The 25502-nt window shown below is 35.3% G+C and overlaps 1 protein-coding gene across 7 annotated transcripts in view; it reads right to left on the bottom strand.

The window, feature by feature from the left end:
- The window catches only part of VPS13D (vacuolar protein sorting 13 homolog D), a 103214-nt gene that overhangs the window by 43903 nt on the left and 33809 nt on the right, over nucleotides 1-25502 (bottom strand). For 5 of the 7 annotated variants that reach the window (XM_066982255.1, XM_066982254.1, XM_066982253.1 and 2 more), the window contains 30 exons: nucleotides 25242-25375; nucleotides 24152-24307; nucleotides 23557-23779; nucleotides 22611-22685; nucleotides 21725-21931; nucleotides 21105-21194; nucleotides 20007-20147; nucleotides 18717-18839; nucleotides 17956-18030; nucleotides 15566-15671; nucleotides 15060-15212; nucleotides 14282-14417; nucleotides 13244-13291; nucleotides 11601-11751; nucleotides 10748-10958; nucleotides 10127-10374; nucleotides 9267-9458; nucleotides 8527-8653; nucleotides 7757-7899; nucleotides 7136-7266; nucleotides 6719-6894; nucleotides 6466-6589; nucleotides 5659-5894; nucleotides 4782-4890; nucleotides 4403-4563; nucleotides 3983-4091; nucleotides 2071-2250; nucleotides 1691-1807; nucleotides 1200-1349; nucleotides 260-409 (listed from right to left, as the gene is read on the bottom strand). In XM_066982255.1, coding sequence (XP_066838356.1) covers nucleotides 260-409; nucleotides 1200-1349; nucleotides 1691-1807; nucleotides 2071-2250; nucleotides 3983-4091; nucleotides 4403-4563; nucleotides 4782-4890; nucleotides 5659-5894; nucleotides 6466-6589; nucleotides 6719-6894; nucleotides 7136-7266; nucleotides 7757-7899; nucleotides 8527-8653; nucleotides 9267-9458; nucleotides 10127-10374; nucleotides 10748-10958; nucleotides 11601-11751; nucleotides 13244-13291; nucleotides 14282-14417; nucleotides 15060-15212; nucleotides 15566-15671; nucleotides 17956-18030; nucleotides 18717-18839; nucleotides 20007-20147; nucleotides 21105-21194; nucleotides 21725-21931; nucleotides 22611-22685; nucleotides 23557-23779; nucleotides 24152-24307; nucleotides 25242-25375 — 4382 coding nt within the window. The remainder of the gene's footprint in view (nucleotides 1-259; nucleotides 410-1199; nucleotides 1350-1690; nucleotides 1808-2070; nucleotides 2251-3982; nucleotides 4092-4402; nucleotides 4564-4781; nucleotides 4891-5658; nucleotides 5895-6465; nucleotides 6590-6718; nucleotides 6895-7135; nucleotides 7267-7756; nucleotides 7900-8526; nucleotides 8654-9266; nucleotides 9459-10126; nucleotides 10375-10747; nucleotides 10959-11600; nucleotides 11752-13243; nucleotides 13292-14281; nucleotides 14418-15059; nucleotides 15213-15565; nucleotides 15672-17955; nucleotides 18031-18716; nucleotides 18840-20006; nucleotides 20148-21104; nucleotides 21195-21724; nucleotides 21932-22610; nucleotides 22686-23556; nucleotides 23780-24151; nucleotides 24308-25241; nucleotides 25376-25502) is intronic. The other 2 variants (XM_066982257.1, XM_066982256.1) reach the window with 1 other exon arrangement.

Genomic DNA, 25502 nt, shown 5'->3' on the forward strand with positions numbered 1-25502 from the left:
AAGTGAGAATAATTATCTTGAAAAGCTAGGCCATGGACATGAACTAGAAGTGGTCTAATTTTTTTTTTTTAATCATCCTGTCCATCACTGTACTGTAGCTTCAAGCACTATTAACATGATAAGTTGGATATAGTGTCCTTTACAACACAGCATTAATTCAGTGAATGATTTCATTCAGATACTAGTAAAAATTAGCAACAAGTAAGGTCATTTAAACAGACTGATATTTGCATGGCACAAACAAAAGATTGTTGTTTACCTTGTATATATCAGTCATCGTATTCTTACTGGGAAATTTCATTGCATTTACTTGCACTGCAGGACCAGTCTCCACAGGCTCATTTTCACTCATCCTAGGCGTCAGAAAGAGCATGAAAGGCTGTGTGGTGCCAATAAGCTGGTTGTCCACCTACAGTGTGGATATGATAGACAACAAAATCAGAATAGCTGACAATAAACAGTAAAATCAAGTTTCTTTAACTGAGTTAAAAGCTTTCAGAAACAAGTGGTCCTTGAGTCAGGAAGCTACTGAATATACTGGGTTGCTGATCACTACTAAGATCATCCCCCGGAATACTCAGAAATACCCTTCATTATGAAAACGTTTATAGCTACCAAGAAACGAAACAAAAACTGTAGCAAAATCAGTATGTTCACTGTCCTGTTTTCTTGTTTGTGTTTTAAAAACACAGCCAAAAATATTAAATCAACAGTCGAGTAAGCCTTCTCCTGGATAAAAAGTTTGACTGATACACGTAAGTACCCGTTTATCTTTTGTAGTCTGCAAGAGTACACACACCTCACGGAAATTTTGCATATTGGGAACAGAATTCTAATAATTCAGAGGTTTTTTTAGTGAAGAAAAGGTTTTCACTGTGTTTGGTTTAACTTGTTAACTCTGAATTTGAAAGACTGAATTGAAAACAAAGGTAAAGAGAAAAATTTCAATATGACCTGTTAACACAAAAAAAAAGAAAGATTCTACCTTGTCTAACAGTTGGAAATAGTCAGAAATAAACTGTGTGGAGCACAAAACATCATTATCTCAACTATTATTAAGTAGAGGATAATCAAAGACAGACACTGATACTGATCAAAACATTTATGATAATCAGGAATTGAAATCTTAGAGCTCTAAACACTTTTCAAAATTCCAGGAAACCCATGAACAAATAAATTTGTTTCAATATGACAAATACCTGTACATCTTGCACACTGAGCTCTAGCACCTGACTCGTTGACAGTTGTGTGTAGTGGACATTAATTCTTGTGAGGCTTGCAAATATCAGTTCTTCAGGGACTTTGTTGACTAAAGACAATCCTATTCCACCTTCCAGTCTCACAAGCACCTGAGAAAAGAGTATTTGAAGAGGAAAAAAACATACCTGTGGTACTGAATGTACATACTCCTCCAAAAATGTTATTTTTTTTAAACTTATCTCCAGAGCTGCTGAACAGCTTTTGATGATTAAGTCTTCAAATAAAGAGGGCTTAGATTTCTAAACCCAGTATCTAAGAATGAGGTGTTTTAGCAGGAACATCTACAGGTTTGTTGCAAGAGTTTATCATGGGGAAAGGCAAATGAACAACAACCACCGTCAACCGAAACCAAAAAAGCCCACTACCCAACCCTCGAAATAGACCAGAGAAGCTAACAGAAATAAAATAGATACTCGTTATAATATCTTACTTCTAATTCCTGCTCCATATTTGGATTTTTTAACTTGCGTAGATCTTGTTCCATAACTGGCAATTCATCTCCTTCACCAGATAAACGATCATTTCTACGTTGGTTAAAATCTGTTATCTAATAAAAAAAAAACAACACCAAAACATCAGATTACCCCTATGATCACTTTGCTATTCATAAATAGCTATATTATCCTACTTTATATTTTAAAAAATGAATTACAAAAACTTTCAGCGTAGTTATTTACGATATTCCCCCCCTCCACATCATTACGAAATTACCATTTTGTTAGATTTAGAGATGCAATGCCTAAAAAGGTATTTCAAGTACAAGTAAATTACAGAACTAGATTCCAGTTAATGAAGGACTCTCACTCTCACCTGCAGAACTCGAGTTGGCCCATCTGGGATGACTCTAACAGCTAGTACTCCCGACCCAGGCCTCATTTTCTGGTTTATGAACTGCTGTTCAGGTGGAACTGGCTCCAAAAGGTCAAGAGAAGTGTCAGGACCAAGAACAACTTCTGCTCCATCGTAAAGACCCGATACTCCTCCCTTTGCCTGGAGAAAGAAAGAAAAGTAAAGAAAAGGAAAAAGATAGGTAAGGACTTCAGATAACTATTTATATACATTAAAGTGTATTTTACTTCCCCCTCTTCAGACAATTGGAGAAGAAAGTAGTCTGAGACTCAGTCCCAGACTGAGTAGTCTGGGAGTGATGGAAATTACACATTTCTTGCTCTTCAGAGTAAGTAAGTACTCTAGTTAGTCTGCTAGTAACTCATCTTTTATCAGCTTGGCAGCTAGAAAAAATAGCCAAGATGAATAATTAAGTATTTCCCCCTGCATGTTCAGACACTTAAGCTATAATGATCAAACACCGCAAGTCCTCAAAATTTTTTCAATATGATAGAAAGGTTCCTAAAAGATGAACTCTGGATCTGCAGGTAAGATAGGAATTTAAATCCTTACTGAGTCAACAGTTTAATGCAGTAACTTGGGGCTTTCTTGGTTACCTCTTACCTCAAACTGACAGGTAGTAACTTACTAAGCTACTGTAATTTGATCACAAAATGATCAACCCAATGTCATGGGCCTAAGTCAATATTTATCTCTGGTTTTTGGTATTAGAATTGAAACGTATCATCAGAAGTAGCAAAGAAACACTGTATTACTAATATCCTTACTATACTATTACTATATATACTGTATACTAATATCCTTCCTATATTCCTTCAGAGAAAGTGAGCAAAATGTCTGAGATGCTGCTTTTCAGTCATTGCTGGTTTGTTTTAAAATGAAAAAGTATCTGAACCATATGTTTTGGAAAAATAAACAAACAAGTCATAAGGAATTTAGAAACAAAAAAAAGAAGCTAAATAGAACGTATATGTCCTATCCACAGAACTTTCAAAGTGGTATTTCTAACATCCTGTACTTTACAGATCCATTCCAGATTCATTGTTCACATAAGACACACTTTCATCACAGAGCTAACATATTTACTATGAAAGCACTTTTTCCTCTGAATTGAGTTTGATTTCCATTGCTGTAGCTTGCAAATAATTTATTTTTCATAATAAAACACTAGAAATAATATATTTTATCACAAGTATATTTTGCTGTTTCAACAATATGCAGGATCATGTATTCCACTTGCTTGTAAATGATGGATAAATATGGCAGAAATAACTAAAAGTATGAGCATCAAAATTCTTTTAACATTTAGTACTAGAATTCATAAAAGCAATCCAGGTTTCTGTGCCTACAAATCGACATCAGCAGGCAGAATTATCAAGTAGTTTGCCAATGTTAATTTTCTGAAAGTCAGCATTTCCTGGAACATGACAAAAGAGCAAACAGTTCGAACTTTTTTTTTTTTTTTAATTCTTGTTATTGAAATATTAGAGCCATGATTCTGAGAAATGCTGGGTACACACAAATCTGACTTTCACCAGTGATATTAGTTGACACTCAGCAGCATTTTCAAATTTGGTATGTACGAGAACATAAAGACCCTATTTATCATCATACTGATTATTTTCAACTATCACACACTATTAATTCTCTAATGCTTTACTTTCAAGTTAATGATGCAAGACAGTTATTTATTTGTAATTGGTAAGAACTTTCAAACATCAATTTAAAACATGTAAGCTATTTATGTAAGTCTGGTCTCACTGACATCCTGAACCTTGGGTTCAAAGCTTTTCTTCTCTGCAACACTAAGATCAAATTCCTATCATCTACATCAGCAACAGTCAAAACAAGTTCGAGTATGAGCAGTACTGACCTGGACAACAAGTCCATGAATACCACAGGTCAACTTTCCATCACAAAAGCTCCATGTCTGGGTGGTACTGCGCCGTCGATCAGGCTTTCTCAGCATCAGTGGCTCGTACCTACAACAAAAGCATGCCAACCAAGACTTAGATGATTCCAATTTCCCAGTTTCAGTCCTGTGCTTTTGTTCAAGCTCGCTTCCCTAATCTCAATTCTAAAGTGCTGTTTTAACAATTTGCAGCTGAAAAGACATTAATTATGCTTTTAAAAATACACCAAAGTCGCAAAAGCTGTTCCTGAGGACAGATAAAAGTCTAGCTCTTACAAAAGCCTTCAGAATCATTTATTTTCTTATTCAGAGAACATCATGTAAAAGCAAAGACATAGTTAGTATCTACATCAGTTTCATTAGAAATTGTATTTCCAATACCTGTTATCTGTGACAGCTGCCAGACCTGCAATATCTAAAATCATACAAGACTCCGCAGACCTAGGAGAAGGTTTATGGGGGTTATGAGGAACTGATGAACCTTCATGGCAAAGCATTCCTGTGCCAGTCATTCTCCAAAGCTGGGATCGCTTTCCTGGCTCCTGTTGCATTAAAAAAAAAAATAATCAAGATTCAAATGAACACAGCAGTACAGACCAAATATTACTGTTCTATTTTGCTATCAAGTGCTATAAATTTATAACTATTTTCATCCTAAAAAGTTACCATGATTTTTTTTTCTTTTTTCCTTCTGCCAGCACCTGATTTTACTTCATCACACAGCAACAGCATTTTAAAAAAATCAAATGTGTCTTGGTACCTTCTTTTTCAGTATAACTCGCTGCGTCTTTGGAGAAACATCAAGGACAAGCTCTGCATATGCAGCATCCCTGTTTGAAGCAACTGGCCTTACGCTTGCCTCCTGTAAACTAGAACACCAAGAAAATTTCATCATGTTTAGTCGGAGTAGCTGCTGCTTCTTTAGATTAAATTAGATCTGTATCAAAAACAAACCAAGAAAGCTCACAATTGCACTACAGCCAGACAATCATTTATATTGTTTTGTTCCCTCTTGTTAATTTTGAAATTACCGGCATAAGCTGTCAATTTGACTGCACTCTTAAGAGAAGTTTTCATTTCTCACTACAACTAGCAGCTTCACAGAGAGATCAGACGAATTCCAAACAAAATTTCCTACTTATACTGGGAAAAATCAATAAAATATGCTACATCCTCCCATAGCTGTTTTTAACAGCACATAAAGTGCAATCAGAAATATCACAAGCATGTCATAACATGTACATCTTGTAGTGAAGTGTTCTTAATACACCAAATGAAATCAAGTTCCTGAATATGACATTAAACATCCTTGCTCTTTTAAGATCAGACAGTGGGCTGACAGTAGATGCCACATGCTAAATCTTCCTCAGAATGTGAGAAAATAAACATTGACAAGTTGCACCTACAGAGCTAAGTTATCACAACCAAATAACATAAGATACACAGTTTACTGACTCTGCCAGACTCAACTTCTGAATTTTTAACTTCTGAATTTCTTCTGCTAGCTAGATGGTCAACAAAAGTTTAGTTGAATTTGAAATACTTTCAAAAGGTGTAAAATGACGACCATTAAGAGAGTAAAAACTTACAACACCATAAACATGCAAAATATTTTAATGTAATATATAAAGAATTACCCTGAGAAAGTGTACGCAGCAGCAATATAAATGAAGTTTTCATAATAAAGCTGTTTGCTATCTTGGAAGTCATTCATGCTACAGACGATTTCTGAGGAGCCAGCCCCTTTAACTGTCAGCATTATAAAAGGTGGTAGAACAGGCTCATCCCAGGCATAATCTAGAGAGGTCATAGGCTTCACTTCAGTGTATAGTCTTGGCTCGACAACACCATGCTGATTAAAAACAATTGGGACCTGTAACAGTTATGAAAGAGGATTTAGTTTCACACAAATTCTTAATCAGTCACATTATTTACTATCATTTACTCATTTTTCAGGAGTTGGTCATTGAAACATGTTCAGCTCGCTTCCTTCCCCCCATTCTTCCATTTGGATCTCAAAGGTAATCCCAAAGGGACTAGAAACATCATCATTGCTTTTACCCATCATCTTTGGTTCAAAATGTCATTAGTCCCATGGTAGCATCTCAAACCTTCCTAATCAAAGTTAGGAGACTTGCGTAGTTTTATTTAGCAATTCAGTAGCAAAATCCGTAATAACAACCAGTAAGTATTAAGAGCTCTATCTCCTGCTCTGATCACCAGGCAGTTTGTAAGTTACTGCAAAATAAGCAAAGAAAATTCTCTGATTTTTTATAATTACTGACATGGAACTTGCTGCTTCATCTCTCACATTTGTTATTTTCAGCTCAGTAATGCCTCTCATTTTAAACACCAAGTAAGTCAGGTGTCTAAAACAAAATATAAGCAAGGAAGATCTACATTTTAGTGAAAGAAAACAGAATCATGACTTTTTGCTCCCTTACCTTGGAAAAATTGTCTATGCGAAAAGGTGGTGGTAACTGATCTGTGTCACTGAATGCAATGCGATATGTGGCTCCTTGAAGAGTAATTTCTACTCTTAAGAAGTAGCATTTTCCCAGGGTGTCCCTGAACAAGAAAGAACAAGTGTATGAGAGGCAGGTTTCTGATGTGTTTTACTGCAGTTGTAAGTGTTAAACAGCTGCTTCTATTAAAAAACGGAAGCATGTTACAGAAGATTTCTGTATAATAAACTACCTCATATTAATATGGAATGAGTTATTTTTGTTGACCTCAAATCCTCCAGACCAAATGCAGTTTGGGACATCCATTAATCTCACACATAAGAGTTGATCATAATCGTTACGTGGCCAGTGGAACACAACGCTGGAACCAGGAAGTGTGGAGAGATAGCCATCAGGATTGGATGTTCCCTAGTAATAGAAATTGGTAAACAAATATCCTATAGGTGTTAAAAATACAATATTAATCTATAAACCTTTTAAATATTAGCACAGCAATTACTCTGTTAGGCAAATGATCATAATTAGAATAATAATAAAGATTGTCATAACCAGCCAACAATACTTTCAAGTACAATGTTTGCATTCTTTCTGGTTAGAAGATGCTGTGACTAACTACGTGTATTGTAGTAATATAAATGAACCATCTTACCTGGCCTCTGGCAAATTCCCGCTGAACAAAGGCAAGCTTATAGGTTGATTTATTATCTAGCAGGTAACGGGGTGCAAATATTACCATGCATGTATCAATATAACGACCTCTGCCTTTTTTCACATCAATACCTTGGAACAGAAACAAATTAAAAACAAAGCTATTATTTACAAGAAAAAAAAAGATTATCCTTCAAATCTTTTTATACTTTTGCAGTATGTAGACACTCAAAATAATCAGAGACAGTAATTAAGTGTAATTAATGTACTTAGAAGTAAGTAATGCACTTAAAAAAGTACTTACTTAAAAGTAAGTAATGTACTTAAAAGTAGCATATGGAAGAAGACACAAAAACTGAAAGAACAGTCCATAAATACAGTTATTAATACTCAAAGATGAAATGCAACAATAACTGAAAACTGATTTTTAAACTAACAAAATTCTAAGAACTGTTACATCTGTATTTTGAATACTATCTTTTGTCTAATACTTTTCCTCTGAACCGTCAGAAATCTTTAGCAATGTAAGTTTCCCTTCTGCAGTTTTTCTGTTTCTGGTGTCACTGACAACATGTCCTAGCAAGTTCCACAGTATTTCTCCAATGTTCCCATAAACACATACCAATGTTGTAAATGAGGCCTGGTCGGTTTCCATGTTGGATCACTTTAAGGGCTCTGACACCACTACCACCATCCAAGGAGAAACCCTGGCACCAGCCAGGCATACCTTCAGGATGGATCCCTTTTCCAATTCGCATTGTACAACTAAGGGTAAGAAGAAAACACAAACATTTTCTCATTTAAATGAAGGATCAGATATCAACACAATGCTGATCATCAAACGTGTACCCAGATACAAAAATAACATCTCTGTTTTAATATAACAGTATCAGAAGCCATGATAAATCTTTTTAGTAATTCATTCTGCATTTCGATCATATTTTTCTTTGGATGTTCTAAGCTTTTTTAATAGATGGGTGAAGATTCAGTGACTGTGTCACATATAAGGCTATTGTACGTGGACTTCCAACTAAGTGACTGCTACAACTCTATTAACATTCAGAGTTTAGATTTTTTTTTTCCATTTTGTTATTGTTTTTAGAGATAACAGATATTCACACAACTTGGTAATTCTCTTCAAACAGGTTTTTGGTTTCCTTGGAAAAGAAGCATGAGTACACACAAAATAAAACCATCTAAGGAGTTTTCAGCAGGAAACGCTGAAAGATTCGGTATGCTTATTTCAGTATTGAGTAACTAAGTAACAGGTCATCTTAAGAAAGGTTTTTCCTAAATTATATTTATACTAATATACCAGCAGCCAATTCTCTGCTGATTACTTTCATACTTTCTAAGGTTCCTCCCCTCTACTCTTCTCTCAGTATTACTTACAAGCTTGGCTGTTCTTTATCAGCGTAACAGAACAGAAGCGGGCTGAGACTTCTAGCAAGTTCATGCTCTTCAAACTGACCTGCAGCATCTGTTTTTGCATTATCTTGTCTGAAGATAAGTGGTAAGCCTTTAAGAAAACACAAAAAACCCCTGTCAAGTTATACTCAACCTTTGCACAAATTTAAGATTTGAATGGTAAAAACTACTTCAAATTAAAGAACAACCTAAAATACTTCTGTTGGAATGTTAGCCATTAGTCTGCATGTGATCTTTCTCATTCTATGTCTAACCTGCTTAAGGGCTAAACCTATTATAGCTGAGAGCCATGGAGTCTGCTGCAAGCAAAAAAAGAACTCCTGTAGCTCTGATAATGCCAATGGACATTAACACAGTGTAACTGCAATTTATTGTTCAAGACCTGTTGCTTACAGAAGGCATTTCAGTCATTGAAAGCCAGAATTTTAACAGGAGTCTAATCTATGCTGATTTATTTACAGTTACATCAAGTCTATTACATAGCTCACGTTTAAAAATCTGCAATATAGCAATGAAAACATGTAAGTAATTTGCAAATCACAACACAAGAGGTGCTGGCACTGAAAAAAAAAATGAATTAAAGTTGCAGGAAAGATTAAGTGGTGTTTAAAAAGCTCTGTTTATCTAGAAAGAAAATAAAAACTCTGCATGAAATCTTCCAAGTTCCACCATTATAGTTATGGAACAAAACACTGTAAATTTACCTGTTTTATTGATTAACCAATATGGTGCTGAAATGAATATTTTTAGAGAACCTTCAGCAAGACATACAATCCTTATGGTCAAATTTAGCAGCCGTTTGTTGACATCATACAATCGCATCCGCACCATATAGTTTTGTGTCCCGGGAGGAATCAATAGCTCTTTACAGATTGGAAAGTTTTCTAGCAATACCCCTAGAAAAAATAAAAAAAACAACAAAACAAACCAACAAAAAAAGGACAAACATTAGGTTCTGGTAAGTATACAATTTAGTCTTTCATATTTTTTGGTCTTTCTAAATATTTCATAGAGGTTAGCCACGTTAACTTTTAAAACTACTCAGTGTATTAATCTCTAGCCTCATTAATAAACACTTAAATTTAAGTCACAAGCAGAATTTTTTTTTATAAAAGAATTCTGCTTATGGCTAATTATTGCCTTAAGCATCAGAAGTCCAGCCAGTGTTGAAAATGCATGTGTTCTCCGTCAGACTGAAAACAGCAAAAACACTCATAACATTGGGGAGTTATTTGATTCATTCCCACCTTTATCACTGTTCTCTCCAGTTTCCACTGTTTCCACTATCAGTAAAGAGCCAAATCAGAAACAGAGCAAGACTGCTGACAGATCTAGGGGAACGACTGGAATATTAACTTTTTATTATTTGGATGTGTGCACTTGGTTATTAACTGTAAGAAGTACTGCGACCCAATGAAATCATCATATACATGTTTTCAATTTTTTGTTGTTGTTACTATTATTTTCCCAATATTTTACCATTTTTCCTTGTAAAAGGAAATAAGTTATTTTTGAGGTGCCCCTCTAGGAAGATTAGAAAGTAGCATCTTATAAATTGCCTTACCAAGCTCAATGTTCTGAGATGTATCAGCTGTGTGCAATGCTGCCTCCTTGCCAGGTTTAAGTGTCCCATTAATTGGCATCCCTTTAACATAAAACTCAAGTTCACAAGGCAGCAAGTTACAGATTACCACAGTTGGCAAGAGATAAATAGTATGCCCAGGCTGCCTGAAAATCTGTTTAGCACTGTCAGAAAATATGTGGGAGGGCATGTAATCGGGGTAATTTTCTTTCTTTATCGCCACACAAAACCTGTGAAGACACAAAAGTATGTGAGAAGAAGTTAACAAACTCAATGGAATAGCTGAAACTTGCGTTTGGATAAAAAGTCTATACTCTATTTCCTAGCAATTCCTCTTTTACAATACATATTAATAGTGTGCTTACTTTGTATTCTCAGACATTTGCTAACAGGTACTGTCAGAGGGGCTTCAAGGAGCCCTACAGAAATACAGTAGTTATGCATTCAATGCTTCTGATTATTCAAGTGACCAAGGAAAACATCCCATTATACTGCAGAAGCATTTATCTCTACATACTTTCTTTCCTATTGTTTACTTTCATGGTATTTCATTTATCAGAAGAGGATTACAGTTTACAGAAAAACAATTGGGTTGTAAATTACCTGAAAAATCGGCTATTTTCAGACTCCATTGAATGACACTCTCGCTTGCTGCTACATACTTCTGCTGTCTTCTGAACATTAGTCCAATGAATTGGAGCCTTACAGAAAAAGACTCCCAGTCCTTTTGGCCTGGCTTGTAAGCGCCAAGATGTGAGATGGAGTGGAATAGCAAAGGAATCTCCTGGCATAACCGCTGGAAGAACTACAGGTTCTGCAACCAAACAGAAAAGAAAATACACATATCAGAACTGGCCCCTTTACTGAAAATCGTAACATTTTCAAATAGTAAGTCTCAATCTATTTTCAAAGCAACGAGTTACATTTTAAAATTAAACACTAGCTACTTTATGTACATTCCAAATATCAGTCCATTGCTTTAAGCCCTATTAATCTGGCAGCAGACAAATTTAGGCATGTAAATCTAAAACTTGGAACGGACTAAAAAGTTGCTGAAGCTCAAATTCTTTCTCCTTGGATGCTTCAGTGAAAATGCGTATTCCAAAAAGAACACATTCATTATGTTTTGGGCATGTTGTCAGCATGTCACTGTATTTCTAGACTGCACCTTTGCATGCTAACACCTGAAACCTAGACTACTGCCAGAAGATAAAACATACTACATACAGGATATACAAATTCATCTTAATGGAGTCTCAGCTTTATCTGTTTGCTTGAGCAATAAGGAAAAATCCTACTCTAGGTTCTCTAGCTTACCTTGCTGATCACTATCTTCTTAACATTACCCATTCCCCATACAGGGAGTTCTACTTTGTTGTTAACCATTAGAAGCAGCAATGAATTTTCTTCAAAACTAAAGATTTTATATAGTACGGAAGGAACATACAACACTTACTGTCAGGAGCAGAAGGACTATCTAGTCTTAGTTCCATTGGTGTTTCCAGCTTGTTCTTCACAATCAAGGCTGAACGCACCGTTATCACTTTCCGAGCGCTACCTTCCATGGTTACTTCAAATACCACACGAACTGGAGGCAATGAAGAAAACTGGAAGACAGATAAAAGCAATAAAAAGCTCAGGTAACAATTCTATCTAATAGAGGGACCTATCAATTTTGAAGCTGTAATTGCTGGAATGAAAACTTGTGAACTGAGAGCAACCAAGATGTATACACTTTCAAAATTATTGTTTATAATCCTGTTCTTACTTGCCAAAACACAGTAAAGTGATCAAGAAGCATTTCTAAACACTAGTAACCCCGTATCTTTTCCAAAATGATACAAGCTCTAGTAAGAATGGTGTAGATTCTGAAAGCACACTTTATACACAATATCACAATTACATTATTTTATAAATTCCTGAAGTTTGAATTCCAAGCCTTATTCAGGTGGAATAAGAAGAACTTTACAATTACTCAAAGATTTTTCTCTCTGCCGACAATAACAGGAAGAGTAGATTATATACCTTCAAATTTATGCATTAATGTGTTCAATAAACTCTGTGAAGACGACATTTCACTACAGCTTGATTACACACATCAGTGAGTTTTCACAACGCAGCTTTTGCGTTTAGGCAGTCAGGGTTTTAGCATCAGTATGGTTTATGATCCTACTACTTATGCATATTGATTTTGGGTTCATATTACTTCAGGTTTTGACAAGATAAAGTAGTATAGTGGTACGTATTTCAGCAGTCTCAAAAGTGACATACTTACTTTACCTCTTCTGCTACTGTTATTTAGATCACAATGTTTATGCACCAGAGCATATTTTAATTCTCCATTTTCTAAAATGGCATAGCAAATTTTGGAACCACAAAATATGATCTTTATAGAAATTAACTACGTAGTAGAGACTTAAAACTGCACTCATTTCAGCGTGCTTAAAAAAAGAAGAATTATATCACCCTAATTATATCATCCCAAATTTCTTAAGAAGGTAGATGATTGGCTGCGTTGTTTCAGTACTTCAAAAGTAAGAGTTTTATTATGTGGACATAAGCCTAGCACCAGTGTTTACTCAGACTGTAAAATCCTGTATTTGAGGAATCTTGTCACAGCTGAAGAGCAGATAATACTTAGTTACTAAGGTATCATTCAGTTTGTATTCCATTCAAGAAAGTAAATTAATATATAGTTTAACGTGTTTCATTAATTACTGGTGACTCATCATTCCTATATGTCAAAATTCAAAACAAAGGTGGAGTATACTTAAAACATTCATGTCTTCTTTGCTCTGAGCTGCCTGTCTAAGAGGCATTGCCACTTGGATCCTGAAAGCCACATTTTATATGTTCTCACATGCTGGAATTCACGTACTGGACGTTAAGATCCAGTCTTTAAATAATCATTTACAGTAGTGATGAATGTTAAATGACATGAAAATAATTGCTCTGATTTGGAAAATCTTTTTATTTGCTTTACTTTTGTTTCTTACCAAAAAGGTTCTACAAGTGTGGAAAAAAAAATAAAACAGTTCACTTGTAGAATTACACTAGTCTTATTTAAGAAGCTTTCAAAAAGTGAAAATATATACTCACATAAACTTGTGGATGTATTATATTTGTTCTATTTATTGGGCTTCCAACCTGGGAGAAAAGTAAACAGGAAAGGTACGTGTTCACTTTAAGCTATTACTGACAGTTGTACTACAGATTATTATAGAACAATAAACTGAAAACATTCTTCATTTAGTCTTTCTGATCTTCAATACAATTTTGAAAACAAATCAGAACTATATTAGCAAAGTCCAATTGTAATACTGCTTTAAAAATAAAGGAAGTTGAAGGACAAGTGTTCACTGGAAAAAAAATAATCCACAGATATTCCTGAAAAGCAATTCTTGTTAATTTGCATTCTTTTCCTTCACGAACCAAGTTGCATATAAAGATGATGCTTTTTACACCCGAGTATGAAATCATCAGAAATTATTCAAACAAGAGACTAGTCGCTCTTATTATTAGTTGTGGTTAGTAGTAAATTCTAATCCTGTTTTATGTCAAAAAGACCACTTACTATTTCTGCATTGTTCAACAACCTTCAATAGCTAGTCTTTAAACGTAACTTCAAAACCCAGTAAGATCATTTTTATCATTGAGCCTCAACCACAACTGCTATCCTGCTGGTTATCACAATCGTATTTTTCCTTCATGACAAGTATATTTTGTCTAAGCAGCCACATATTTCAACAACCTCTAGACTTACAGGAAATTGCCAATGTTGTTTATTTTAAGGAAATTAACCACAGAAAAAACATCGCTGCAATAAATGAAATAAAATAGTTGCTGAAATGCTGTGGTGATTTAAAGCTCAATCTCCACGAGACCCTGACGCTGCCACTAACATATTAGTTCTGTCATTAGAAGTTCTGACTGCTAAGCACAGATTAAACCGATGGCTACTCTGTGTTTCTGTTGTGCATAAAACAGCCAGTCAGCACTTTCAAACTCTCCCAGTCCAAGCTAACTTGAAAGAGGACAACCTCATATAGCAATCGCTTTAAGACCGAAATCTTGGCAGACATCATTAATCTTAAGTTACATATCCTGTGAAGATTTACACTCAGCATCAGAACTTACAGTAGAAGAAGATGAGTTCTTGTCTGGTGCAGCATATCGGAAAAAGGTTCCAACCTTGTCTACAGACACTGGACTGACTTCTTCCCAGCCATTTACTCTCACTTGCAACTGATGAATTCTCAGGTCATGTGTGTGCCTACCAGTTTAGATTACGTTACATTACTATTAAATATTTATCTTACATTGCAAATACCAAACAGTTCATATAAAATACATTCTCTGGATTATGAGAAAAGAATCTCACTAACTAGCCATTTAAAAAAATCTCAAGTTTGTTCATTTCGTGGACAAAGACACACCTGACGTTCTGTCTGTTCAATTGCTCCACTCCCTGATGAGCATAGAGAAATAAATACAACTAAGTCATACAAGTAAACAAAAAAGCATGCTAAAGATTTATTAGTTCTTCTAGTTCTTAACACTGTTAACGCTTATGCTCAACAGCCAGTACTCCCCCTGCCCCAACCACAGACTGTTAGAATACAGGACATATGATTTGCAATTGAAGGCCCTAAGTCTTTCTAAAACCTTTTAATGATCTAACCTCAACTCATATCTAGGAACAGCTTCCACCTATCACAATATAAGCTGCTCGCTAAACCACTGATAGTTTCACACTATACGTGAGTTTTAAATATTTAAAAACAAAACGCTGCAAGGTAAATTAGTAAATAATAATAATTATTTTTTTTTTATCTGCTAGTGTCCTCAGAACTATGATCCCATGAGCTCCATATATGAGTGTGTCAAAATGCATCTCACAGCCTGGTTCCTTCACCTGTGTCTAAGTTTCCCTCTGGCTTCAAATTCAAATGGAATTTCTTCCCCCGTGATAACTTCTTGCCACTCACTGACATTATGGGCATCATCCAGTAACGTCCCATTTTCCTCAGGAACAACACCTGGACTCCCACTGTGAGACAATGCAGCCCTGTAAAGAGAATCACACCATCTTATAAACTGACAAAATGACGGCTTCAAGTAACAGGTCATTTTTAGTCTGCCTCAGCCCACAAAATTCCTGCAGTAAGCACATACGCATAATGAATGTATACCTGACTGTTCTCCATATTCTCTCAGGTCTCATGAAAAAATTATTATTATTATTATTTTTTAATAGTAATACCACCTCACTGTTAAAGAAAACGCTCTTAACTAAGACAGACTGGGAGTTGTCTATGATTCCCTGCAAGAAAACAAGACAATTGAAGACAACAGCGTTTGGCTCACATCCCAGAGAAGCCAGACAAGTATTGTCGAACTGACCCCACAACAGCTTCTTACCGGGTAGGTGTTGTAGTTAGGGTAGCAAACCACAGAGTGCATCCAGTATGATTTCTCAGAGCAAATGGGACAAATGGCTGTCTACGTTTTGGGGTCTTCACCTCAGCTATAAAACAGAACACAGATTTGTCTAAATATTTATGAGAGAAATATTCAACAGATGCTGATACAGGATGAGACACAATGGCTGGAGAACCACAATCCACATGAACTCCGGAAAAGCAATCTAGGAAACAGATTACTAAAAACCATTTAAAATTGTATTAGCTACTACAGAAACAGTACAGAAAATCTTCCCCTACATTAATTGTTTTCCTTAGTCAATTATATAAAAAAAACAATAAAAAACATAACAGGAATTGAGCTTAATCTACTTGTTCTTTTGTTTCTTCATATCAAGCTTTATAAAGTATCTCTGAAAACTAACATGCAGACAACTCAACTAAAACCCTCATCATAACAAGTAACTTTTCACGTGCATTCAAAGACTGAAAATATTAAAACCATATTCACTAATACTTAAGTAATAAGTTTAGCTTTTTTCAAGTATGCATTACTAACAAGCACATCTTCCATACCGTAGTACGTCATGTCTGTGAAAATACTGTGTTCGGACAGTTAAAAAAAAAAAGAAAAAACCAACAAAACCTGCCAAATCCCAGTAACTACTTAGAAATGAAAATAAATGGCTGCTCTCTAAATGCATACATCTTTCTGTACGTGAAAAGTTGAAAGCAGGCAGACATTAAATCAGCTGGTCAAAGACAGAAATTAAATGTTTCACAGAGCTTATCTGCATTCACTCCAAAGGAGGACTGATATCAAGTTCAAGCACGCCATGCTCTTAGACCAACTCTTCCCAAGGCAGCATGCATCTAAACAAGAATAACTTAAGCACAAGTTTACAATGGCAAGAAGGGGGAACAGAAGAGGGTAGGTAAGTTTTTGAAGGCATTACTGATGATCACATACAACTTTCTTCCAAACGAATGACAACGAATGACTGTATTCCCTACATTGGAGCCATGAATCTGATCTCTCTGAATCTGAGAATTTTTTTACAGTTAATGCTACAAACACTGATTTCTTTAAAATGGAAACTCCATTTTTTGCCAAATGCAAACTAAAACCGAAAATCTTTTTGGTGTAGAGCTTGATTTAATACAATTTTCTGGCTAGCTCAGGTTCTACAAAATCACAGACCAGAAGCCATCTGAACTTCTACTCAGGTATTTAATTACTTGGCTATTTTTTTCTTTTTTTGAGACATTTAAAAAAATAATTTTGTGGACTGTGGCTTGATTTTTGAAAGAGAACAGAACATAAAATTTGTATCTTGTTACTACTGCCTGAAAAAAAAGTAGTTATAATCAAAAGGATTTTTTTCATAATTCATTTAGTCATTTCCCTGAGCTGCAACACTCACTAAAAGCAAGTAACAAATATTTTTCCCCACAGAAAAATCTTACCGAAAAACACCTCAGAAAAATAAATCTTTCTATCATTTCACATTATAATGTGTTTGTGTGTATGCATGTGGTTTTGTTTTGTGGTGATTTTTTGGGGGGGCGGTGGGGTGGGGGTGGGAGGGAATGATGGCACTGTTGTTTGGTTTTTGGCTTACACATCGACAAACTGCAAGCACTCAAGAGACAAATATTTGGAAGGGGCAGTCTAAATTTTGCCACAGATTAACATAAAGTTTTCTCTCCCATTTATTCCATTTATCCACTTTTGTACAACGTGAACTTATTTATCAAATATGCTGTTTTGTCTTCCACAATGCCACAGATTTTAAAAAATAGTAATAATAATAATAATAATGGTCTTTAAACTGGATGGCTTTCCCTGAAGCTAGCAGTGTCAAATATAAAACAAACAAATTAAAAGGTCATTTATGAGGAATGTTCTACTTCCTAAGGCTCACTGAAAACAGATTAGGTTCCTACTGAAGCCATCCTAAAGTTTTAAGTATCTAAGCACACATGCTCATTCAAGCAAATGTATAATAAACAGACTGTTAGATATATTTAGAATATAAAATTTAAATACTGTGATTGTATTAAGCTGGTTTCAATCTCATTATTCTGTCTCACTAAAAAATGGACATTGAGTAATCAATAATCCATATAACCTTCCCCAAAAGGCAGTCTTCCCATACGCAGTTCCCATACTTCTCCCTTCTTTCCTGAAGGGCCCTGAGAAGACTGTAAAGTGATACACAGGATGAAATGCTAAGTTAAGTAGCTGAAAAACAGTTACCTTTTGTTTTTTTGTTCTTTTAAAATATAGAGGCCAGTCTACTGGCGAGTTACTCATACAACACAGTATTTACTGTCCAAGAGTTTTCAAAGAAAAAAAGCTTTTAATCTCTCTGTGCTATACAGTACCTCTAGCATAGATTTGATGCTCTAGATTAGTCAAACTGGCTGTACTCCTAGTTCTAAGGTAGACAAGAGGAAGGCCTGGCAGACAGGAAAGACAAAGTTAGGAGGTAAGAAAAAACACACAAATGCAGGTAATCTCTTCCCCATCATGCATCAGGAAGATAGGCACAGTCAGCATCATTTAATCAGTGTATGAGTCTATCCATTCGCTTCCACTAGATTGGCATTTGAGTTTCTAAAACTTCTTCCAGAATTAACACTGAGAGAAAAGAACTTGAAAAGGGCTTCCACATATCATGTGCTCTTCCTTAGAAAGCTGTTAATTGGGTTATTTTCATCTTTATGATAGCCTCAGACATGCATTTTCATTTATATTTTAATCATGTTAGAAGCAAACATCTGTTTGGCTGGGAAGGATGGTGAAAGTTTGTCCTGTATCATGTAAAAAAAACATCTCTCAACTGTACACACTCAGGACTTTTTTTTTAATAAAAAAAAACAGGATAGTCACTCATTAACTGAGAAAGGGATTAAAAAAGGGAATTAAAAAAAGGTGATTAAAAAAGGGAAGCAGAACTAGCAGGTTTTGTTATTAAAGAATGGAACACAGCTGAACAGAAAATATAGATCGTCTTTGCTGCCAGATACTTCTAATAATTCATTTTATACTATGAAGACCAAATACTTATGTTTGTAATACATTAGACAAATGACCGTGCATGTCAGGATTGTTTCAAACAAAGTGTGATTAATGAGTATCATACTCTGCCCAAAACATGGTGAATCCACTGAAGAGCCCATCCCATCTTCTGAACTGATTACATTTACTTCTTTGTCCTGTTTACAGTAATCTTCCATCCATGACTGTTTGGTACTTGTGTACTGTTCTAGAGAAATATAAACATACAAAGTAAGTAACTGCAAGGTGGCCTTGAGTAAAGTAGCTGAAAAGTATGTTAAATTCATAAAGCTGAAGCTGGTCCACTTTAACAGCAATCTTAAAGGAATTCCACTGCTTCTCCCATGTGCTTTTCTAATGTTTTAATTTTTATTCCATCCCCCCCTTCTTCAAACTTCCAGTGGAATTCTATTGTCTCAAGATACTCCACTGGCAACATAAGAGGTCCCTCTGAGGAGGCAATTAAGCTTGATGTTTTTGTGTCAGAAGCTGTCTCTATTTTTTCCCCCTTTTCTTTTTAAGATGTACATGCCTATTCCTGCATAAATATGCAGACACCAACAAAGTGCTCTGACACACTATTATTCATAAATTAGCCTACTAACTAGTAGTAAAAAAGCAACATGGGAATTCTTAGGAATCACTGATTGACAACTTTTCCTCCCACCTCGTTCCTTCTTTCTGACAACCCCACAGACCTTGCTGGCGAAACAAGTGAGTATTCAAGGAACAAGGAAGGCTATTCTGTTTCATCTGCCTGCTCAGCCTTTTACATTTGTAATTATGACCATCAAACTACACAGATTTGTATGCAGAATAAGCAATAATATTTCTGGGTAACATACACAATCATAGCCTCACAACACAGAAACTTCCATGAAGTTTGAGTTAATGATGAACAAAATATTTTGATTTCCTGAGGTGGGAACTGGCAACTCCAGTTTTCAGAGAATGCAGAATTGAAATAAGCAGCTCCCCACTATGTCTGTCAATGTACTGAAAATTGATGAGCTTACCAAAGTATTTTTAAGTAGTGTAAAGCATGGAAAGCTTTAGATGAAAGCCTGTTTCTGATTAAAGATAAATTTCAAGTAACATATGAATTTGATAGAATTCATATGACCAAAGAAAGAATTCCTACTAACCTCTAAAATATGTAGCTCATGTCTTTACACTTTCACAGTATCTGATAAAATGCAGGCTGCCTAAATGTACACCTGTGTACAATACCATCTGAAGTACCTAGGGACTTGTGCCAAGTCTCCTTCTCTCTATCTATGGGACACCAGAAAGATTCAATTAGAAATACCTATCATTTTAGGAAAGTGCAAATTAAGACCATATAGCGATGCTCTCAGGGAATATTCCTAGATACCTATGAAAACAGAGGTAATGTTTATATCCAAACGGTGTTTAGCCTTAATTTCCAGCTTCAGTCGGGAAGGGTGGAGGCGGCTTGAAGCATGCTGTTGCCAGGAAACTGAGCATGGCCACGGCTCAATAAATGGTTCCCAGCCTGAGACCAAACAGAAAATGACATATGTATTACACGTTTGAAGGCCACATTGGAATGCTGTTTACATACCTAAGTGTTTAATAATACAGCTTCAATAACGAGCTCCCTTACTTTCAATCTGTATTCAAGATGAACTTGTGAGCCTACAGCTTTAATTTGCTAACTAATACAAAGCTGCTCCAGCTCCTCCTTTTGAACCAGAGTATACTATGTGTAGAGACTTCCAGAAATATCTTAATTTTGAGAAAAGTATTAAATGGAAATCAGTTTTACACTGGAGTGATGCAACTAGAACAAACTCTGACATAGCTGTTAAAAATCCTATATATTTTCAAATATAAAAAACACCTTGATATTGACAGAATTCCTGAGGTCATTACCATCAATTTTGTAACAGAAAACTTCATTTTTCAGCTCAGAGAAAAAAAGACAACTAGGTCAGTTCTTTTGTCAGTGGCTGAGCCGTACTGAGGCATAACTTGCTTTTTTTGTAACTAGAATATAAACTACTATAGTTGATTCATCATCTTTCGCCTAATCGCTACTCTCATGTCCCATTCCATCATAAAATGAATAATGAATTGAATGCTTCAAAGCAATTAAGCATCAAAAAAAGGTAAGTAATACAGAGACAAGTTAGTTATTTATATTATATATATATATTTATATATATTATAGTTATTTAACTATATAAAAAGGTTATCCAGGAATACGATAATTACAAGCATAACTTCAGTCTAATTTTTGTAACAGCAACTTCTCTACTTGCCACACCTTTCCATCAGATATCAAATTAGGATATCTTGTCCAGGACCACATGTATACACAAACACACACACACACTTAGAGTTTTATATTCTCTTATGTGCAATCTTGTGTTGGGTAAATTTCATGCTCCAGTAGTACACAAGATTGTATTCCTAAACCTAAATAAAGGAACCCCTCAGTATTTTGTACCTGAAAGCTCACGGTTATAATAGTCTCCGGAGAGGGTAAAATGAGCATAGCCTTCAGGGTTGGCTCTCAAATGTTGGAGAAAATTCAAACCTGCCAAAAAAGTGAATGTTATGCAAAAAAAGTGTGATCAAGTTTCTCAAACCAGTGAAGTATTAATAAGCAATGGGAAAATGTGTCTTTTAAATTGCAATGGTACAAAAAGCATACTAAAATATTTCAAATTGTTTTCTTTTCACTCAAGAAGCAAGCTATTTTTATTGAAGCAGAAATCTGTTTAATCAAAGAAAGTACTTAAAAAAAAGTGTAGTGACAGCATATCCATATGATTCTCTTCAGTGATTATTTTAAGCAGAACCTGCATTTTTAGCAATAACTTCTAAGCATTATTACTATGCAAATAAAAAGTAACACCACTAGTTTCTTAAGCATAACAGATTGCTTATGATAGGCATTAATAGATACAGGTATATTTCTTCTCTTATAAAACCACCACCACCACAAACCAGCCACACAACCACCACTGCCAAAATACTGTCAATTAAAATTTCACCAGTCCTAAGAAACCTGCACAGTAACTGACAGTATTTTTATGCAACTCACTTAGCAAAGCAGATACTCACGTGAAAACGTTAACTCGGCAAGAGGAACATCACAGTCCATGCAGTCATCAATAAAGCAAATACATATATTTTCTGCTTTTATTTCCACTCCAGAGATGAACTGAAAAGGCACAATCCCCCGGCTATCTCGGCCAGAGGAAGTCTGGGAAAGTGACTGCCGAGGTTCAGCATACTTAAATAACCAACTTGCTGCTTTTTTCATGTCACCTTAGACAAAACCAAACAAGTACATTTCATTGAGAATGTAGTTGATGACGTAAAAAACATATGGAAACAAATTAATTTCCTTTCCCTTAGAAAGGGTAGCAAGATATTAACAGTATCTTCAATGTGTTCTATTCAATAACATATATAAAGGCAAGATTATAAATATAAGTGTTTTCTAAGAATAAGAAACTTTTGACATTTGCAAACCAAGTTAGAACATAATATAAACCTATATCAAATGCTATGAGTGCCTATAAATAAGGTGAGAAACATCCAGTGCTAAAGAAAAAGAATCCAAGAATCTTCTTGCTATGTATTGCATGTAGAAACAGGTTAAATACACGATTCAACAGGGGGAGACAAAAATACATGCTCTATAGATAAAGTGATGGATAACAGTACGAAATATGGTATACCATAAAAAACAACCACCACCACCCACCCACCCACATGGCCCACACATGACATTTCAAAAGCAAAGACGAATCTTTGGAGGGTGGGTTTTAGGCAATAGTGGAACAGAAAAGTAAGAATGATTAAGATGTCAAAACAAAGACAATTTCGGTAATTGGAGGCCAAAGTAAAGAAGGAAATACTGTCTGTCCATCAGCTACCTTACATCCTGAAAGTTAGATAACATGAACAATCTGAAAGGCCAACTAAGAATATTTGAGGTTACCTTGGCAAATCAGAAGAGCTTGACGACAATCCTCCATACTGAATCCCAATTCCTGAAGGCGAGCCAGCTGTACCTCTGCAATTAAACAGTTAGCTAAGTACAAATCCATGTCAGTTATCTACTTAACTTGTTTTAATTTCTGAAATTAAATATACCTGGATGAAAAAAGGATTTTCTTTCTGTATTTCATTTAAGATTGCAGCTGTAGAAAAAGCATAATATTCAGCGCTGCTTTTACAAAAAAAACAACCCCCAAAAAAACCCTGTGCGTATGTGTGCATCTACTATACTACTATAAACTATTTTTATCTTCCTGCAAAAAGTTTACGTACTCCCACAGATTTCAATTGGGACTAAGAAAATTTTTTTTTTGTAAACCAAATTCTTCACCTGGAACACAATTCATCACTTATTTTGAACAAAACATGTGGCTCAAGCACACAGTAGCAGGGAAGAAAGTCGTTTTCACTGGTGTGTATTTATTCATTGTCAGGCAGCAACCACACGCAATTTTTAATTTGAAAAAAAGCAGTGTCACCAAAACAGAATAATATGCTGCTGGACATGAAGAGATAGCTGGGTTATGATTATTGTGATGGTTTCCATTTCATTGCCAGTTCAATAAGTTTGAAGAGGTAACACCTCACTCTCATTAAATATTTTCTAAGTACTTCATCATGATGACGTATAATGACAAGTGATACTTATTAAAATTTTCTACAAAACTATCTGTCATACTACAAGCAGAAAAAAAAACAACAGAACATTCTACTATTTTTATAGTATCATCAGTATAATGCTATCTTCAGACAATTCAAATCAATGAAATGAAAGCTTTTTCACGATGAAGATAACATCTTTTGTGTTAAGCATGTAGTCTAGCTTTACACTGCTGAAACCTTCCTTAGAAAAGGAAACAACTTCACTCCAGTGGTTAAGAACGTACCAAGAACAGGATCCAAAACACGTTTGGGTATCTCTCTATTTTCATTTGTGAAGCAAGAAGTTTCATTCACCAGTGATGAACTAGTGTTAGTTGTACTTTCAGCAGTCGATATAGTTGAGTCAGGCACAGCTGCACTAGTCTGTTGAGGAATTGATTTAGCAATTGCCAAGAACAGTTGAACATCATTGTAGGACAGTCTGATATCCAGTGCTTGCAACTGGATCTAAATGGAGGAAAAAAAAAAAACAGAACTGTTACACCTTTCTATACATTTTTCTTGTATACTTTGGATAATAACAAACCTTCTCTGAAAGGAAGACAAAATTTAATATTAAAATCTGTTGAAAATACTGTTTTAAAGCTCCAGTAATAAAATTATTAAACTTCTATTATTACCTACTAATTATCAAGAGCATAAATAGTGGGGCAGTACAGTGGGGAGTGATACAGTAAATGTTTTGCTTTTGTATAATGGGGAAAACACGTCTTCTACAGTTGAAATTATTCATGGGATTTTTGGGCATGAAAAATCAGTATAAGATCACAATTTCGTATCCTATACTGCATACAGTCTTATTCAGTCTTTTAATATTACCTCCAGAACAGGAGGAAAATCCTCACTGTTGAAAGCATCCAACAGTCCTGAACCACTTGGGTAGGAAGGATTCCCAACAAGTTCCACCTGAATTTGTACTGGATCAATAATTGACAGTGCAGTCTCTTGTTCATTTCCTAAACGGCATGAAAAAACCTATGAATTAAAAATAATGTAAAAGAATTAGAATATGAGAACACAAGCCTGGCAAGGGCCTTGAAATCAAAGACTGACTCTCAACCACAAAACAATATGAAATATAACCAAATTGTTCTCTACAGAAAATCCCTTTGTAAACTTTAAGGCAGCAGAGATTCCAAAATCTTTCCAGACAACTTCTTCCAGTGCCCCACTATGCTCTAAATTCAGGAAAAAAGATTCTGATATCCAACCAAATATTTCCATTATTGCTGGAATAATTCCATTACCCCTCCCATCACAGATATGGAAAGTGCTTTGTTCTTTGGTCTACAACAACCATTTAAAATTTATCACATCTCTGCACAGCCTTCTTTTTCTAGACGAATAAATTCTTTGAAACCTGATGTATTATGTACTCCTCAGCTCTCAGTGTTCTTGCTGCTCTCCTCTCAATTGTTTGTAACTTCTTCAGATCTGTTCACCCAGGACTGGCCACAGCACACCAGCTGTGGTCCTACTCTGCTAAACAGGATTCAGAATCACTTTGTATACTCAAAACTCCTAATCGAAAAAGATCCCTACTCACATATATTCCAATGGCATGATACTGCTTGTTCACCTCAAATCAATTTTGAGTACAACCTGCAGGCCTTTATTGAACACATTGGCTTCTGCCTATCCAGTTATGCCCCAACTTAATTTGACAATTTATGGTTGGAAACCGGATTATTAGCTAGCAATATTTTGAGATTATAGCCAAGTGTTTCGGTGTCTTAGCGCAAAAAAATACAAATTCATTTTTAAAACTGCTGTAGAATAACAGCACCTGATGGGAATGAACACACTAAAAATGATCTGCAGACTACTTCTGTAGAATTTGTATTTCAAGCATCTTCACAATTTCATATAATTTTAGATATTTTACAAAAGCAAGGTTATTTCTACTTACCTCAATGCCAAACAAACTTCCAGAGAAAGGACGATCTAACAACTTGGGCTTGTAAGTGAGAACAGTAGTTCCCTTCAAAATAATTGCATTGGTATCAAAACAAGACATGTCTTCAACAACCACAAATTCCGTTCCTGAACAAAACAGAATGTTAAATAATAAACAGAAGTTGAAATACCATTAAGGTACTTTAAGCACTTCTAGCAGGATTCTTTATTTTCTGCCTTTTAAAGGTCCTGTTTGTACCTATCACATGGCTTT

Source organism: Anser cygnoides, chromosome 23, assembly GCF_040182565.1.
Source record: "Anser cygnoides isolate HZ-2024a breed goose chromosome 23, Taihu_goose_T2T_genome, whole genome shotgun sequence".
Lineage (NCBI taxonomy): Eukaryota > Metazoa > Chordata > Aves > Anseriformes > Anatidae > Anser > Anser cygnoides.